This window comes from Kryptolebias marmoratus, linkage group LG13 (genome assembly GCF_001649575.2).
Source record: "Kryptolebias marmoratus isolate JLee-2015 linkage group LG13, ASM164957v2, whole genome shotgun sequence".
Taxonomy (NCBI): Eukaryota; Metazoa; Chordata; class Actinopteri; order Cyprinodontiformes; family Rivulidae; genus Kryptolebias; species Kryptolebias marmoratus.
Genome location: NC_051442.1, coordinates 23,310,114 through 23,322,598, shown reverse-complemented (window position 1 = coordinate 23,322,598; position 12,485 = coordinate 23,310,114). Strand labels below are relative to the sequence as shown.

The 12,485-nt window shown below is 39.2% G+C and overlaps 1 protein-coding gene across 5 annotated transcripts in view; it reads right to left on the bottom strand.

Moving 5' to 3' along the window:
• Window positions 1-1,193: 1,193 nt before the first annotated feature.
• Window positions 1,194-12,485, bottom strand: part of LOC108247198 (BBX high mobility group box domain containing) — a 46,917-nt gene continuing 35,625 nt past the window's right edge. For all 5 annotated transcript variants that reach the window (XM_017435140.3, XM_017435142.3, XM_017435139.3 and 2 more), the window contains 3 exons: window positions 7,505-7,699; window positions 7,000-7,213; window positions 1,194-4,903 (listed from right to left, as the gene is read on the bottom strand). In XM_017435140.3, coding sequence (XP_017290629.1) covers window positions 4,825-4,903; window positions 7,000-7,213; window positions 7,505-7,699 — 488 coding nt within the window. In that variant the 3' untranslated portion in view covers window positions 1,194-4,824. The remainder of the gene's footprint in view (window positions 4,904-6,999; window positions 7,214-7,504; window positions 7,700-12,485) is intronic.

The following is a 12,485-nucleotide window of genomic DNA, read 5'->3' as shown; positions in this document are numbered from 1 at the left end:
CTGTGCACGTTTTAGGCAGGTGTGAGAAATATGCTGTAAATCAGGGATCCCCAACCACCAGGACAAGGAGAGATACTGGTCCATGGATGTTTTGGTACCAGGGCACACAGAAATAAGAAACTTAATTTCTTAAAATAATCTATATAAATATTTTTATATACTTCGGATTGCAGGGTATTTTATTTAAAAAAACCTACAACTTCCGTTTATGCCTCTTCCCTGTGTTTGACTCGGCTGCAGTTATTTTTCCACATACTAGCAAACTTACAAGCTAACCCTAACAAAAATTTTAAAACAAACTTCCTTAGAGAACTTCTTTTTTACCCACTACTCCATAGGAAAGTTGTCTTGTATGAAACCGGTTTGTGATGCAAAAATGGCTGGGGATCATTGCTGTAAAGGAAGAAAACGTTCACAAACATAAATTAATTGTTACCTCTGCCAAGGAGGTTATGTTTTCAGTAGTGTCCATCAGTCTGTCTGATAGCAAGATTACTTAAAAACTAACTTATCTCTAGGTGTCAGTGAGAGTGTGAATGGTTTTTTGTCTCATTTGTATCCATGTGTCCCTGTGATGAACTGGAGACCTGTCCAGGGTGTCCCCCGCCTCTCTCACAGTGACTGTTGGAAATAGGCATTAGCTGCCCTTGACCCGAAAAGGACAATAAGGTAAAGAAAATGGATGAATGAATAATGAACAAATTTTGAAGAAATTTTCAGGAAATGGAGCAGTCACAAAAAACAAGTGATTAAATTTTGGTGGTGATCTGCATCATGATCCAGATCCAACAATTTCTAATGACCCCTATGGCTTTGGAGAAGGTTTGCGCTCTTCTGTAGGAGGATAAAAAGGGGCTGAGAAACAGCTAAACTATGTTATCAAAGTGAAGAAGACAGCCTCACGTCACAGGTCAGACACCATGGCAAGACTGAGCGCTGCAACAGGACACAAATGCCCCTTTTCCACCGGCTCCAAAGGTCCCTGCTCCACTCTACTCGGCTTGCTTTGCGCGCGTTTCCACCAGCATTTTTTCTAGGCCAGTCCCTGCTTTTTTGGTCTCTACTTTGGAGTAGGGCCAGCCGGGCCGGCCCCACTTTAGTTGGTGGCGCAAGCTTAGCTCCTGTTCACTCATTGGTCGTGGGTGTGGTCAGATGCAAGCATAAAGAGCGAAGAAAACAACAGCGTTAGCTTACCCTGCAACATTTATGCCGTCTGTCCCCCAGCTGAAGGCGCCGTAAAGCCTGAAATTTCCGGCGGATAACAGCTGTCCTACTCCGTGCAACAATCGCAGCATCCAGAGCATTTCTTCCACTGCACCTTTCTTCCAGACCAGAACTGATCTTTATGAAAGAAATTAGGCCAAACCAGATACCCTATCCACTGACGTGGAAACAAGACCAGGTTACTCAACTGTAAGAATTAATGATGTATTGAAAAGAATTGTGGTCACAACAAATACTGAGTTGGTAGTAGACAACTTAATCAACTCAGAAGGAACACATTTTAAAGAGCTTAGGTGAAGTTAGAAATGGGCTGTATGAGTGTAAACTATTTACCATTGAGATTTCTCTTTTGTTCATCCACTTGGTATGATTATTAATAAAAACAAACTATAAGACATTATATTTGTGAAAGCATTCATATTTTACGGCATTCTTTCCCCACACCTACCTAAAACATTTGCACAGTACTGCACACACAAAGACACACACACACACACACACACACACACACACACACATTATCTATATCTATATAAAGTTATGGTCAGATGTTTATATACTTATTGTGGGCATGAATGTCATTAGTTTTGGGCTTTTATTGATTTATTTGAAATTTCCTTTTTATAGGCTAGAATGATAGTGATAGATAATGATAATGGTAGTTTCTCTTCAATAGCAATAAAATAGTTTGTTTGACAGCATTTATTGGATTGAGCAATAATCTTCTGTCCCCTTCAAATGAAGGAAAATTTGTTGGGATGTTCAGCAACAAACCAGGTTCAAGCCTGCAATGAACTGAAAATTACTAGAGCACCAGTGTCCCTGTCCATAGTGAAGACAGTTTTACATCACCATGACTAAGAGGGTGCTGACAAAGAAAGAAGCCCCAGCTCCAAAAGCCACACCTTCAAGCTTGACTGAAATCTGCAGCTGCTCACACGACAAACTAAATGCCTTATGGAGAAAAGTGTTATGGTCGTGACAAAAATTGAGTTGTTTGCTCACAATGACAAGAAGTTTGTTTGGAAAAGGCAAAGTGAGGCTTTCAAACCTAAGAACACTGTACCAGCTGTCAGGCATGGTGGTGGTAGGATCATGTTGTGGTACTGAAGCATTGCACAAAGTAGATGGAATAGTGGAGATCTACCTCTAAATCAGTGGTCTCCAATCCTGGTCCTGGATGAACACTATCCTGCAGGTTTCAGTCATTTCCCTGCTTTTCAGCAGGTCTTCAAGTTCTGCTGAAGCCTGTTAATCACTCATTAAAACATAGATGTCTCTGTGCTGTGACACTCCTGATTTGAATGAATGAGTGATTAACAGGCTTCTGTAGAACTTAAGGACCTCCAGGACCAGGATTGAACATCCCTGCTCTAAATTCTTTAATTTCACCTCAAACCAACAGCTAGACAATTGAAAGCTTATGGTGTGGCCTTCCCAAATTCCTCACCTCAACCCAATGTAATATTTATGGACTGTGCTTAAGGGTCTAATCTGTGCCAGGAAACCAACCAATTTCAATAAACTCTACCAAATATCACATATCCAGCCAAAATTATATTAATATATATTATATTGTTGATAAATATGAAAAGCATGTGATCAAGGTGCTACTTGCTAAGTGGCATTTAATCAAGACTTAGTTGAGGATGTGTGAATGCATATATTTAAGCGTTCATGTGTAATTGTTTTTTTAATTCTTGAAGTTGTAAGTTATATGTTGTATAATAATTCCACCCTGAGAAGAAACCCAGTTCCAATAAATCATTAAAAGCCCTAAATTAATCTGACATCCATGCCAATGATGAGTGGATGAAAATGTCTGACCACAACTGTATATATATTGTATGTCACAGAGAAAAACTAAAGATGTACTTATTCCTTGAAGTCTGTCCATTTCACTCACAATCATACCCTGGTTGGTTCATATCATTTTGGGTTGAAGCTGGAGGCAATCGAAGGGTTAACAGACTTTTTCAGATACTGTGGTGTTTCACCATAGGTGGAGGGAGCTCTACAGCAGGAGTGTGTGAGGTAAAAAGTGACAGAAAGCTGTAGTTTTCTAAAAATGCACTGTTGTGTCACCCCCACTCCCACCTCCCATTATCACAAGGCTTGACCTCAAAATGGCCTCTATTGAACATAACAGTGTACATTAAATCTATAAGAACCATCTCTATAAAGAAAGCCATGCATTGGGAAGCAGCTGAGTTTTTCCACACACCCTATTAGGAGCTCTAAGGGATGGGATGGAGTGGGGTGCATTGTGGTGTATTAGGTACTTATCCATAATTAGTTTATTACAGACATTACTTGGTGGCTAGCATTCCTTACTAAGCAATGTACTGTTGCTAATGAGTTCTGCAACACAACAATCTAAAGTCTTCATGGTTCAAATGCATAGAACATATCAGTTTAAAGGGATTTGTCATGTTTTTTTTAAGTGGGGTGTGTGTAGTATTTAGGAGTAGTCAGGGTCTTACCTGAAGTTGATAGCAGTGTATGCTCGGTTCAAAAAATAAAAAAATAAATACAATAAACCATGGAGGTTCAAAACTGTGCTAAGTTTTCATGATTTAAAACTATGTTAAAACCTGTGAATTTTACATCACTTTCGCATTAAACAGCTACATGGACTGAGTTTCTTTCTAACATGGTGTTCACGTGATCTGAGTTTCACAAATTGTGGATGAAGTTGCAACAAAAACATCCACTTCTGAAGTGACACTTGAGAAATCCACAATTTTTCTTCTTCAGATGTCTTGATATTTGAACCAACTTCCCCTCTTCAGGGAGCCATTGACTTGGCTCTCTGTTCCAGTCCTCCCTGATTCTACAACCTGAGATTTCCTTGGCTGCTGTCTACCACAGGTAAGACCCTGACTGCTCCTAGGTACCTCAAACAACCACACTTTTAAAAACAACACAATTTTTCCCTTTAAGAGGAAGTAACAATCTAACTACAGCAGATGCAGTAACATGGCTACCTGAAAAGCTAAAAGACTGTTGACAAAAGCCATGATTGACCCTACAGAACACTGGAGCAGCTGGTCTACCACTGTAAAACTAAATCTTTTTAAAATCTATTACACAACATCTGACTGAAACAACTGTAGAAAAACAGCTCCCACGTTCATAAACGACTATTTTGTCAAAGAAGTCTGGCGCCTTTAAGGTGATACAAGAGCTTTAGTTTGTTGTTGGTAGCTTGACCTGATTGACATTAGTACTCATTCCATGACCTCTGTGCCAGTGGTCTGTATGGTCCAGTTTATGTAAAGTAGACAAAAGTGTCTACTTTACAAAAACTGGACCATACAGACCACCACCTGTAATTCACTTACTGTGGAGAAGTACCCCATACAACCTCAGTTCAAAGACACAAAACTTTTCCTTGAGAAAGGTGTCCTTCCTGAGACCAAAGGAAGGCTAAAACACTGAGACAGCAACAGGCAGAGGGACAGGGTAAGGGCTTCTACCCCACAGATCCAGAGTCAAGTGGGAGTCTGTCCAAGCCCTCCTGATCAAGTGACTTCTGAGGAAAGTAAAGCTCCAACATCACTGTTTGTGTCATCTTCTCATCAGAGCATCAGCAGCCTTTCACTGATCAGCACAGGAGATGAGAACTGGAGTCTGGGTAAGCTCTTTCTTCTGACTCTGAGCCAAGGCTCTCTGGTCTCTGAAACAGGACATCACAGAAGACAATATTTACAAAACTCAACAGTGTGGCTGCCAACTAACTGTCTCTTTGTGACAGGCTGTTTGTAACAAAGAGTCTAAAGATCCAGTTTAAACTTTGCTAAGTTGTCTCGTGTGTTGACACAACATTGTTTCAACCCTTGAGTTTAGGAGCCTTTTTATGTTTGAATGATTCACAGGTCAGAGTTAGGGGGCTTAACAACCTGAAGAAGCCTCAAATTATTTTAAAGATCTTATTGTTCCATATTTTCCAAACAGAGCACTTCACTCACAGATTGCAGGTTTACTTGCGGTTCCTTGAGTTTCTAAAAGTAGAACAGGAGGCAGAGCTTTCAGTTCTCAGGCTCCTCTCTTGAGGAACCAACTTTCAGTTTCTGTGAGGCTGACACCCTGTCTACTTTTACGATTAGACTTAAGACTTTCTTTATTGATAAATCCTATAGTTAGGGTTGGTTTGGGTTTCCTGAGCTATCCCTTAGACTGCTGGAGGACAAACTGACCACAATTCCTCACTCTGCTGCTGTCTTTACTTGCTTTGTTCTCCAGGTTTATAGATGCAATTGTTGCCATCTTAAACATGTTTTTCATTATTTTTCTTCCCACAGAAACTACACCTGGACCGGTCATTCTGTGTTTGCGTCTCTTTCCTGTCCTCAAATCCTAGCCGGTCGAGGCAGATAATGGCCTGTCCTGGTTCTGCTGGAGGTTTCTTCCTGTAAAAAAAAAGTTGTTCTTTTCCATTGTTGTCAATGTGCTGCTCAAGATGGGGGACTGCAACAAAGTTATTTACTGGCATTTCATAATGGACTGTAAGTGAATGTATTGTAACATAATTTGAATAAATTGACTGTAATTTGATTTGAATTTGCATGTGTTTTGGATTTATGATTTGGACCTATTGTTTTGTTGTTTGAATAGTAGCCTGAGATTACTTTTGTTATGAACTGTTTCAAAATCAACAATCAGCAGTTAAACAGTCTCTGTGAAAAAATAAACTACTTGTTTTATTCTAATTAGTATTATCAGTTTTCTGTGGCAGCTTCCCCATGTTTGATTTCTGGCTGTGCGTCATCACGCACCGCGAATGGAGAGGCTTTTTTGGGTTTAAACTCCCATTTTCTCCATCTGTGTTTATTCACTGTTATTCTTACACTGAGGTTTTGTTCAAAACAGTAAAGCGATGGTTGGTTAAGGTTTGAACTGAACTAACAATTATTGTGGTTACACTTTACCTCCTCTCCTCCTGTGTTCTCTCGCTCCTCAGCCCACTACAGTTCGGCAGGAAAATAAGTTGTTTATTTAAAAGATATTTTCCTGCAGGTTCCAGCTTTCAAAAATATCACTTGTTGGGACAATACGGACATGTCAGAAGTTAAGCCTGTCCATTCTCGGCCCGATAAATTTGTCTGTAGCTTTAATTTCAGCCCAGAGCTGGCTGCTCAGATCTGGTTTATTTCTTGTCAAAGGTTATGAGTAGCTCATTTTTAAAACACAGAGAATAAAGGTTGCCTGTTAAAAACAAAACAAAACTAAAAGAAAAAACAAAAATGCATAAAATCACATTTGCAAATATATCACCAAATGCCAGTAGTTGAACTGTTGATGGCCGATGGAAAATCTGTAGCCTATCACCCAACCCTACTGTCCAATTCTATAAAAATGATGGAAATAAAGGATGGGTCCTGACTATTGCACAAACTGTGTAAAGACTAACTAGTTTGCATTGGTTAGGTTCACAGTTTATGTTGAAATTTGTTGATGTTTGAATAAGTCAACTATTTTGTGCAAAGCAATTCTAAATAAATTGACATTTCAGAAAAATGATATTCCAACTATTCCTTGGCGTCCTATCTATAAAACTCTGCCTCAAAGGTCTCTAGTGAGTATGCTTGCTGCACTGTTTAGAAAGATGACCTCACAAGTCTGAGTCTGAATACACTTAAGTTTGCCATCAGAATTCAAAATGTATGGAACAATAAAAATATGATGCAATTTACAAACCTGTGCCTAACAATATTCTGTTTCAGCCAATACCATTCCCTGGAGAATATTGTAGAAAAGCCTGTGGTTGTTTACCTGTGAACATTTTCCATGGCTGCAACCTCAGCAAGAGCAGTCAAGCTGAAAAAAGCAGGTAGCTCTTGTGCTACGGTGCTCCTCCCAGCATCCTCTGCCCCAGGAATACGACTACCACTGTAGCACCTTGTTTCATTGCATAAATTCTGTTGGGTTAATGGCTTCTTATCCTGTTCCTGGTTAGGGTCCCTAGTTTTGTCCTCCGCAGCTCCCCCTGCACAAATAAACACAAACAGCAAATGTACAATTCACAGGAACATGATACAATGTTAGCAAAGCATTTTATTTGTATTTTTTATGTAAAAAACAGAAAAAATAAAAAACTTTAGTCTAATGTTTTAACATACATCCTGATCATAACTGTTATATATTTAGGTTGTGCCACGGTAACTTTCTGCACAATTATTGAGACATGCTCTGATGTAAAAACACTATTTCTCAGATTTCTTCTGTTTTTGCTTCACAGCACTGTAGATGTATGTAGAAGCAGTGATTCAGCACTCACCTTCAGCTGGAGACACGCTGCCATCAGCTGTGCGCACCAAGTGTGTGATCTTGGTCTTTCTAGCCTTCCTCTTCTGGCTCCCAACTAGCATCTCCATACAAGCGGTTCCTTGGACATCTGGGGACATCAGGGCCACAGTAGCACATGATCTGATTTTTGAAGCTGAATCCAGTGAGGTGGAGTCTCTCTGTACCACTACAGTATCACACAGAAAATAAAATTCAATAAAACAATTTTTTTTTATGGTTCTTAGTAAGACGTTTGGTAACAAAGACAAAGACAGTATAGTTGGACGACATTATGAAATGTGAACTTTCTAATGTGTCTTTGTATACATTTCTTTTGGATTGTATTTGATTCACAGACAGAAGTGACTTTTTGTAAGAGGTTCTAAACAATAAAATAAAAGATAAGAATAATTCAAATAATAAAATAAAATGTAAATAAATCTTACTAAATTTTCCATAAATACCATTATAAAGTTCAGTCAAAAATTTTCTGTACAACCTGCAGCTGACTCAAAATACAGCAGCTAGAGAAAACTAGAGAAAGTTACATTTTCTGCAAAAACAGAGTCGGAATTCTGATTCCTTCCTGTTCAAGAATTTAAAGTTGAAATAGAAGTACCTGAGTTGCTATTTGAAGAAATTATGTTTTAGCTAAAAAAAATAGGTACATTTAGTTCTTACTGATATAGTTTTAACCAGAATAAAATAAGATTTTATTTTCTACTTGCTAAATAAAATATTGCAGTAGCTTTTTCCAATATCTGTTACAGACAGACAGATACTCACAGGGTGTTGATATTCATAATATGTAAAAGGGAGAAAATTTAAGTTTTTACATGTAAGTGGTATTTGAAGAGTGAAGGTTTTGAGAACTTTTAAAATGCTCAGGTTAGACTGAGTCCTGTAATGTTGCCTACTCTAAAAGCACTCATTATACCATTAGAAACTGTGCAAATATTTTAGAAAAACGAAACTGTGACATGAACTAAATGATATAAGATATAAACAACTGAATACCTAAGTTGGTCAGTAAATGATTAGACACAAAATCATTTCACTTGCAGTACATTTGTCACTTATGTTAAACTGTATTATAGATAGTACTGATATGACATTGTAGCAGATAGTGAGATAAGTAGATCTTGTCTATAGGCATGAGATTGTGTGAGGTTATATATTGCTCTCCTGGTGCCACCATTTTTAGGGTCCAAAATCATGATAACAAAGTGAGCTATAGACGTAGAAAATGCCCAAATGGTGAGCATATTATTTCTGTAACAACAGGCATTAAACTAAAGATGTAAACAGTAAATAAACCCATACTATTGTAGGGTCATACGTCAGACTTAGGGACTACAGAAACACCAGATAACTCCCAATCCACAAATTCTTCCTTCCCAGACTCTGTTTGCATCAACGGCTCTCTGCAAAGGGGCAGGGTTTCACCTAAATTAACTCACCATTGTTTTAGGAGGAAGAAACCCAGATGACTCTCTGATCTTATCAAGAGAAGAGAAAACATACCGCTTTCCAGCAGACTAAAAGAATGCATAAATGATATCAACGTAAGGATTTACACCCCTTTCTCAGACCTCTCGACTCCAAAGATGAAATCAAAGTGTCAATCGTACTACTTTGGAAGAAATTTACATCCTGAGAATCAACACACAAAAGTGGTCTGGTTAACATCAAGTACTACAGCACCCTGGTCTCTGCTCAGTATAGTTCAACTACATTATCAAATGTGAACTTTCAGATCTGTTCAAAATAAGTTTTTGGACTGCAACCCTCATGCTAAAATGTGATATTTTTGCCAACATTGTTTTTCTCCTTTCTAGTTACAAGAGTCACACTTTCATCTTTAATGTTTTTATATGCCTATATGTTTTCTGTTTTGCTTTCATTCATTTGCATATCAGATATCATATGAAAACATTATTAACGTTATCCTCCCATCAGGTTCCAAGGGTATCGATATATGTGTTTTACAGTGCTAATAACCATAATTCTTTGAGTTCTAAAGAATCAACTTCATGTGAGAAAACTTAATTTAATCACTGATTGAGTCTGTTTCCCCTTAGTGCTAATTAAATTTAATTTAAAGGCAGAAAAGGAACACAAAGATCTGATCACGTAAGATTCTTCTCTCCCCTCAAAACGCCTCCTCCGAGGAGGAGCACGGCTCATTGGCTAAATGACCATCAAAACTCCCGCCTTCTTTTGAGAACCGCGGCTCTGATTGGACTAGGCCAACCCCCTGCTTTGTTTAAAAGGTCTAGCACGAAGCTCTCCGCGCTGCTCTGTTGCTCTCTCCATATCTCTCCCTCTCTGTCCGTCCCTCTTTTGTTAGTTTCCCTCATCCAGTCTATTTTTAATTTTTATTCCTCGTTTTTCTGTTGCTGACTTAATCCCTTTTTTTTTGTTTTGAAACCAAATTTTTGTTAATAAGTTTTTCAGTTTATTTCTGCAGTCGAGATTGACGTTAATGTAGTAAGTCAGTTAAATAAGTAACAGTCCGAGTCTTTATCAAATTCACCTGTGTCGCCTTCGTGAGACCGACTCTTCATCCCAGCCTAACCATCGAACCAGCTTCGAACGTCAATCCCAGAGTCATTCACCTGTCGCTAAAGATGAGCTGCCGACTGTTTGGACGACCGGAACCGGCCGAAGGTTCGACTCAGATCCTGCTGATGGAAAGTCTCCCGGAGACGACATCTCCCGGTCACCTTCCTCCCGCCGTGGCCTAAAAACGTTCCCGACTGGTACCGAGAGACAGCGGCCAGACGGATCCTTCTATTGGTAGGATAAACTCTCTGAACCGTTTGCTGGCTTCTGATGGTGCTCATAGCTGGACTTGGAGTTAGTCTTGCTCAGGTGGTCAAATCCATAATAATAACTGTCATTTCTATTAAGCAAAGTTAATTTCTCAAACCCCTTCTGCCTCAAAATTTTAACTTCTTCGATTGAAGTAGATTTTCTGTTTAACCTCCATGCCATTACAATCCTTCAATCAGTATCTTATTACTATTTTCAAATGTGCAATATTTTCATAACCTGCCATAACTTATGTTTATATTTGTTTATTCAATAAAAGTCACATAAATAGTGTAAAAACTTTATTCAGTGTGCGTGTTTTGATATGATTATGATTTTAATCCGAAGTGAAGAACTTATAATTGCAAGGGTAATTGCATGTCGAGACTGATAACTAAAATTTATAGATTTAAATTATATTTCCCTCGTTGAGAGGGTGGTGCCCTGTTATGTTATAATTTATGAATTAATAATTCAAACGTTTCCATCTCATAATAAAATATACCCTTTCCCCTACACTATACATTTTCATCTGCCCAAAAGCAGCGAGAGAGTTGCAAACAGTGGAAAATGCCTACAGAATTAAAGGACTAAAAGCAGGACTAAAGCTGCTTTGAGCTCCTTGTTGAGAAGAGGGGAATGACTGATCAGGAAAATATGTTCTAATCTATGTTCAAAAGCTGCTCTGCTATTACTGTGCATGGCTAAATGGGCATTTTGTTACTGAGTGGGTCAGTTAACCCCATACTACGCTGCGGCCCGCCCACGGGCCGTTTTACTGCCTTTTCTATTCAAATCTGTATAGTTTTTGCTACATTTATTGTTTTTATAAACTTAAATTTCAAAATAGCGGTGTTTTGGCGCCACTTTTGATTGACATTTCGTCTGACCAACTGGGTTGCTCTCTGCCCCCCTAGAGCCCCTCTAATTTCCCATGCGTAAAGTCATGAAAGTCTCCTCCCCTCATTTGCAAGCATATAGCTCCGGTCAGTCAGCCCCCAAGCCGGTTCTGACACCACAGGCCGGTAGCCAATGAAATTCCGGTCATGTGATTTTTCTGGGAGGGGGGTCGGAACTTTTTCTCTCTCCCAATCCAGAGTGCGTATTACCATCTAACAGACAGGCTGCTTCATGCGTCCTGCGCGTAAATGCGGTGAAGACTGTTTTTTGGACTTTTTTCGACATAAAAGCTGGCGAAATGACTAAAGGAGATAAAATACACAACAGAAGAAGTTCTGGAGCTGGTGAAGAAAAGAAACAGCGACTTTTTATACCGGGATATATCTGATAAAAAGAGTGATGCCTATCTCGAAGGATAATACGTCCCTGATCAGTAAGTACTAACCTTTTTTTTCCTCAAGTACGCATTGTTTATATGCTGCTTACTGTTTATATGTTACTCATTGTTTATAGACGGCGCTTTGTTTATCGGTGTGTGTGCTAAGTGTCCGGATAGTTAAGTTAGTTTCATATTCGAACATAGTAACTATATGTATCATTCTAAAGACAGATTTTGTGCATTTCAAAGTACTTACTAAAGTATTACTTGAGAGAAAAAAAGTCTCCGTCTTTTATTTACTTTGTAGCTGTGTCCGTTTTAGCTGTGTACAATGAGGTAGGGGGGTGGAGGTCAGTAGCTTAGCATGTCGGTGTTTGTGTGAGGACAGAAACGTTAGATGGAGCGGGGGACTCGCTGTGGAGAGCCCTGAAAACAGAGCAGCCACAGAAAATGGAGAGGTGTTTGTGTGAATGAAAACGCGAAGCTAGGATGGATGAAGAAGCTCCTTCTTTTTATTTTCTCCGTGAACGGCGCGGTAGGGGGAGGGGGGCGGCGGCGGACATTTTGGCGGACACCGTAGTCATGACGAAGCACCGCCATTTTTGTGTGTGTGTGAATGTATTTATAACTAATGAATGAAAAATTGATTTTTTTTATTATTTTTGTCGTTCGAGGCCTGCAAGTGACTCCGAGCCAGAACGGGAAGAGCTGAAGGAGCATTCGGAGCGGGTGGCAGCTGTGATGTCAGCAAAGCTCCGGAGCTTTGTGCAACTAAAGGGGGCACCCTAAAAATATGTAACTGGACACTGAATTTGAAGTAGAAACAGTGAAATGGTTTGTAAATAGTTTATGTGTGGCAGTGGTTTGTGAGTAGTTTGTT